General features: G+C 51.8%; 1 protein-coding gene across 1 annotated transcript; it reads right to left on the bottom strand.

Moving 5' to 3' along the window:
* Positions 1–289: 289 nt before the first annotated feature.
* Positions 290–6,546, bottom strand: LOC110304321 (tubulin gamma-1 chain). The gene is made up of 11 exons (XM_021175607.3): positions 6,229–6,546; positions 5,818–5,930; positions 5,465–5,632; positions 3,716–3,784; positions 2,958–3,037; positions 2,424–2,550; positions 2,144–2,230; positions 1,890–2,039; positions 1,368–1,520; positions 1,126–1,287; positions 290–720 (listed from the first exon to the last, which is right to left on the bottom strand). The coding sequence occupies exons 1-11, from the start codon at positions 6,275–6,277 to the stop codon at positions 523–525; spliced, it is 1,356 nt and encodes a 451-aa protein (XP_021031266.1). The 5' UTR covers positions 6,278–6,546; the 3' UTR covers positions 290–522.
* Positions 6,547–6,554: the final 8 nt, after the last annotated feature.

The raw sequence follows: 6,554 nt of genomic DNA on the forward strand, positions 1-6,554 counted from the left end.
GAGGCTGGAGGTAGTGTGGTGGCCCCAGGTGTGCAATAGGCGTGCAAACAGGACACTCCAGTGTGGAAATGTGCAAGGGGAGGAGTGTCCATCTGATACAGTGTGGAGGAACTGAGACCAGAGGAGGCTGAACGGAGAAAAAGATCTGTGCTTCCTTTTACTCTGGAAAAGAATTCCAGCAGGGTCAAGAGCCATCTGTGTCCTCCACAATCAGGCCAAAGGCAAAGCTAGAGGCGGCTCTCTGCCCCGAGTGGAAGACGTTGGAAGTGCAGAAGGAAACCGTCAGTGATGCAGAAGCAGGCACCTCCACACCCAGAGACTGGGGGGTGGCTTGATTTACATCCAGTGCTTTATTAAAGATAAATACTCTCAGAGAAGAAGTAAACCCACCCCCAAGCCAACAGATGGTGCATGTGTACGCGAGTGACTTGTGAGGTCCCTGATCTGGGCTCCGAGGGGAAGTCAGCCAGGCAGGGCCTGGGCTAACTGGTAAGGCAGATGAGGGTCCCTGTCGTCCACGACTCACTGCTCCTGGGTGCCCCAGGAGATGTAGTCTGGCCGAGTGGCCGCGTGGTACTCATCAATCAGCTGCTGCACAATCTCTCTGGAGGTGTCCATCTCGTCAAAGTTGTCCTTGAAGATGTCCTCCTTGCGGAACTGTTCCATGAAGGCCTCCCGTTTCCGCAGCTTGTCAAACTGGCGACAGGTCCGTTCGAAGAGCTTAAGGCACAGAGATAGCGGGAGGGTCACAAAGACATCAAGAAACGGTACAGCCCAGAGAGCCCAGGAACCTAGGTACGGTTACTCTCCACAAAGGCTAGGAGGGTGTGTGTGTGTGTAAGGAACGGAGCTGGGGGTAAAGCACAAGCAGCTTACACAGCTGGAGAGGGGAGCTTCAGAATGGCATCCAGCGCAAGACACAGAACTAGGGACAGGTGGGGCATGGGGCATAGGGAGCAAATGACAGTAGGGAGTGGAGCAGAATGGCCAAAGACCAGGAGCTAGGGGTGTGGCTCAAAGACCAGGAGCTAGGGGTGCGGCTCAGAGCAGGGAGAGCTGCCTACCATTCCCGAAGCCCTGGGATTGATTCCCAGTAACACAAAGACAACAGGAGGCTGCGCTCACCGAGGAGATACTGGTGTGGTTGGCCATCATGAGCCCGCTGACCCGGTGGGCTGAGGGCAGGTAGGGAGACTTCCTTGACAGGGCCACCTGGATGCTGGCTGGGCCCCAGGGGATGAAGTTGGCCAGTTTCCTTTCCCGGATCCTCTGCAGGCTCTTGTGGACCTGGGGTGGGCAGAGAGGGGGTGGTTGCTGCTGGCAACTATCCTGTGGGCCTGAAGCTAGGGTGAAGGGGCCTCCCTTACCTGGGTGGGGTCCACCTCTCCCTGGATGATGTTGAGGATGGCGATGTAGCAGTGGTTGGTCTGACGATCCCGGCCTGTGGACACCATCACGTTCTTGGGCTGTAGCAGGCGCCTCATGACATCCAGGACCGTTGTCTTCCTCACACTGGCTACCTGAAGGAACAGGGGTTCAGAGACCAGGTCAGCAGTCAGGGAGGAACCCAGAGATGCATAGACAGAGGAAGAGAGTCAACTCTGTCCCCATCAGCTTGCAGGTGGCATGGTCTCTGGGGACTGTCTTTAGATCAGGTCTGGGCTGAGTCTCTGCCGTGGGATCAGGATCATGGCTCTCAGCTCACCAATCCCATGCCCTTGAGCAGTGAGCTATTATCCTAGTGGCACTGCTCCTGCAGGAGCCAAAAGTGGTACAAAGCAGGGGCAGGGCTGCAAGCTGGTGTACAGAATCTGGGGAGGTGGGTGGAGAAGAGCTGCGAAGAGCAGCTCCTGGAGAGTATGGGAAAGGGACACTGAGGGAGCTCTTACTGACTGGTCCGTGGTGAGGGGGGTATAGCCAGTCATGAGGAAGTGGAGCCGAGGGGTGGGAATGAGCGAGGCGATGAGGCCGATGAGGTCATTGTTCATGTATCCAGGGTAGCGCAGGGTGGTGGTGCTGGCTGACATGATGGTGGACACCTGGGAACAGATACTGTGTTACGGGGCTTGGTGGAGGTGGAATGTCCCTCCTCTGATGACCCTCTTGCAGAAGAGAGGGCTTGCACTCCAGGAGGGGGGCTCACCAGCTGGTTGATCTGGGAGAAAGACGGGTTCTGGATGTGCAGGCGGTCTGTGGCTATCAGGTTCAGGGCCGTGTTGTCCAGCACCACCTAAAAGGGATAGCAAAGAGTGGAAGATCTATGAAGGCAGGAACAGCGGGAGCTTGGTCCGAGTCTCTCCTTGAGCCTAATGGTCGGAAACACTCACTCCAAAGGGCCTTTCTCAAGCGTTTGACACAAGAGAGCTCAAAATGAAGATGAACAGACAGGGGGAAGGGAGCAGGAACAAGAATCCAGGTCTCACCACACAGTCCGCATTCTGGGTCAGCCTCTTTAGTGTGAGGAGGGAGTTGTAGGGCTGGACCACCACGTCACTCATCTCGTCCTGGTTGGGGAACACAGAGTATGTCTGCACTAGTTTTTTGGGGTACCTGGTGGGGTAGACAGAAGAGGGCAACTGATTAGAGATTTGATTAGCCTTCTGAATAGGTCTAAGAGCATTTGTCCGTGAATAGGAAAAGTAGAGTCGGGCTAAAAGCAGTAGAACAGGAGGATGTAGCTTTTGAAAGGACAAAACTCCAAAAGGGCCAGGGAAGAAACTCTGTAAAATCCTAGGCTCCACACCTGGACACACTCCACTCAAAGCAGGGCCTCCATGCTGGTATTATTTCTGCAAGTGCTATTGGGCTTTTCCCTTGCACCCTCAGTTTCCTCCCAGTCGGAGGGAATGGTAGGGCTACAGCATGGAGGGAGCTCTGTCTGCTGGGCCCCAAGGGCCGTAGGAAATGAAGGGAAAGGACCTACCTTCACCTAGTCTCCCAAAGGCAGGCTTACATACCTGTCATTTAGCCGTTCCAGGAGGTAGGAGCCCAAGCCAGAGCCTGTCCCTCCAGCAATGGAATGACACAGTACAAATCCCTAAGTAAGAAAGGGGCTGTAAGCATTTCGGTGTCTAGTGACAGGATTTCATTTAAAAAGTTTAAGCTTATTTTTATTTTAAGTGCCTGCCTGCCTGTAGGTATATACATACACACACACATGTGTGTGCATACATGTGTGTGCCTGGTGCCTGTGGAGGTTATAAGAGGGCAGTTATAGATGACTGGGAGCCACCATGCTGGGTGCTGGGAACCAAACCCAGATGTTCTGCAAGAGCAGGAAGTGCACTTATCCACACTAGCCATCTCTCTAGCCCTAATACCCTACTAGACACATCCCACAATGTCTTGGACTCGTCTTCCCAAGTCCCTTCATTTCCCAGGAGACTCTGTCCTCTCTTCAATAAGACTCAGTAGCCTCTGTCCAATGCAAGGATAAATGAGTTGGTCTTGTATCTAATAGGTAGCTTTTAAAAAAAATTATCATTGTGTGTGGCCACGCGTGCGCACCACTATGTACCCGCAGGGTCAGAGCACAACTTTTTGGAGTCAGTTCTCTCTGTCACGGGTCTTACAGATCAACCTCAGGTTGTCAAGCTTGAATACAAGCACTGTTACCTGCTCAGCCATCTCAATGGTCCAAAACAGGGAATAATTTCTAAATGGTATTGCTAAGTCTCTACATGACCAGTTCTACTGACACTCCTGGGACACTCACCTCTAGACTGTCACTGCCATCTGCCTCCCGATCTATGATGTCAAAAATGTCCTCGTGGATTTTTTCTCCCTGGACAGATGTGAAGAAGGGTGAGGTGGGACAGAGCATGGGACAGGAGCTGACCTCAGAGTAGTCACCCATGCATACGTATAGGCATATGAGCATTCTATGTGTGTGCCTACAGGACAGAAGACAGCATCACTCAGAAGAGGGCATTGGCTCCCATGACAGATGATTGTGAGCAACCGTGTGGTTGCTGGGAATTGCACTCCAGACCTCTGGGCTCTTAACTGCTGAGACATCTCTCCAGCCCTCCACCCTTGATTCTTACATGCACCATAGCTGCCTTGTTCTGCACTCAGAGTTACTACAACATTGGTTACAGACAAGTACTTTACAACCCAACCAAGGTGATTTGGTCACATATAGTTTTGAATCACTGGAATCCAGGACCTTGCTTATGCTAGGAAAGGCTCTGCATTTTATTTTATATTTATTTATTTTGTTTTCTTCAAGACAGAGTTTCTTTGTATAGCACTGGCTGTCTTGTAACTCACTCTGTAGACCAGGCTGGCCTCAAACTCAGAAATCTGCCTGCCTCTGCCTCTCAAGTGCTGGGATTAAAGGCATGTGCCATCACTTCCCTACTTATTTTACTTTTTTGAGACAGGGTTTCATGTATCCAAGGCTAGCATCAAATTCTCTGTTTAGCTGAGGATAACCTTGACATTCTGCGTCTCCTGCGTCTATCGCCAGTACGTACCACTCTGCCCAGTTTTATGCAGTGGTAAAGGACTGAAGCCAGGGCTTCATACATACTAGACCAGTATCTTCCCAACTGAACTACATGTCCAGCCATCTCTACCGCTGTAGCTCATACCCACCTAGTCATGTGACTTCAGGAAGATTTATCTATCTGTTTCCTCACTGAAAGTAAAACACAGGTCCACACTCCACCATTTAATATCCACAGGACCAGATATTTTTAGAAATCAAAATTCTTCAGGTTCTGAAAGGTAGTTTTGGGTATACAAACATAAATTGCATATTAGCTGGACAATGGCAGTGCACACTTTTAACCTCGCCATTTGGGAGGCAGAGGCAGTCGGATCTCTGTTTGAGGCCAGCCTGGTCTACACAGTGAATTCCAGGACAGCCAAGGCTAAATAGAGAAACTTTCTCAAAATAAATAAATATTCATATTTAACAAAAAGAACACGTCAAGGCTGGGGATGTGATGCATAGCTCAGCAATCTAAGTTTGTCTAGTATGTGATGTTTAGCACATTCCTAGAACCTGCAAAATAAACAGTACTGATACAGCCGTGGAGGTTGGAGGTGCGTTATCAGACATTTCTACAGTGAGAGGCCTGAGTGCTGACAATAAGGTGACAAGATACATCAACATAGCCTTCCTTCTCCATTGAGCATTGGTTTTGCTAAGTGAAGTTTGAAATATCTTTGATTTCAGAGTTTTGTTTTGAGTCTGAAGAAGTAGATAAAATATCATAAACCCATGGTGCCTACTTCTAGGGTTAGTCAGAGGTTTACAAAGCTAACACAGAAAGTATTTAAATGGCCTGCAACAAAGCACTAGCTAGACTGGGTCCTTAGAGTTCCAGCTAGCTCCTGGAGCCATGGCTATCTTACTCAGCACTCACACATCTCTGACCTAGTTTCATCTGTAGAAAATCCACAGGGCCTGTGCCCACCCACGGAGTTGAGAGCCCTTCAGGGAACAGCAAATGACCTGGGAGAATCCGCTGGCCCAGTTGTTGCCAGCTCCTCCGCCATGCTCCGACAGGTAGATGTTCTCTGGGTTGTAGAGCTTAGCATAGGAGGAGTTGAGGATGGAATGGATCACCCGGGGCTCCAGGTCCAGCAGCACAGCCCGGGGAATGTAATGCTCATCGTCTGCCTGTCAGAGGGAAGCCAGGATGGGTCAAGTCCTGAAGCCTCCCAACTCTGGCTCCTGCAGGCCCTCCCTCAAGATAGCCACTCTGTTCCCATCCACTCAGAGTTTCCCAGCACCAGATCGCGCTGCCAGTCCCTTCAGGTCCCCAGGGTCCTGGTCAAGTCCCTGGGAGGAGGGGCGAGGGGCACCTGGTAGAAAAAGACGTCCTTTCGGTCAGTGCCCTCGGTGGCGAACTCCTCTACGATGCCCTCGGGACTGATGCCATGCTCGGCACACAGCTGTTTCCAGAACTCGAACCCAACTAAGAGAGGGAGGCGGAAGGTTAAAAGATACGTGGATCTGGGTAGGTTCCAAATAGCCAGTGGGGGAATTGAACGCTTGGGTCTAGGGATCTAGATTAGCCTTGGGACTCCCTAGTGTCTAGGCCAATGACTGGACAGGGGAAGGTCCATTGGCTTTAGGCAGTTGGGCAAAGGGTTGGGAATCGCCTTTGTGGGGGAGAACTAGGATTCTGCAGACAGACCGAAGCTATGACCTTATTGCGAGGGCCTCTTGCACCTAAGGAACCTGGGAGGCAGAGGGTCTGGAGGTTCGCTCACTCTGATTGCCGCACTGGCCCAACTGTAGGGTGATGATTTCTCTCGGCATCGCTCCTCAGACATCGGCGTTGCAGTCTCTCCCGCCACCAACACCGCCGACCCTTAGCGCGCTCGCCGGCAAGACGCAGGCGCCAGACAATGCGCTCCACCCCTGATCGTTCTCCTCTCCAATGGGAGCTGAGCTCTGCGGATGGAATTTCCTCCTTCATCGGGCTTCAGTTGTGCGAGTTGCGCGTGCGCGGCTCCGAATCGCGCTCAGCGCCGGGAACGCATTTTGACGCAGTGTTCTCTTCCGTCTGGTGTATGCGCACCGGAGCGTCTGCGCA

Source organism: Mus caroli, unplaced genomic scaffold (assembly GCF_978045245.1).
Source record: "Mus caroli unplaced genomic scaffold, Mus_caroli_1 scaffold_13, whole genome shotgun sequence".
Lineage (NCBI taxonomy): Eukaryota > Metazoa > Chordata > Mammalia > Rodentia > Muridae > Mus > Mus caroli.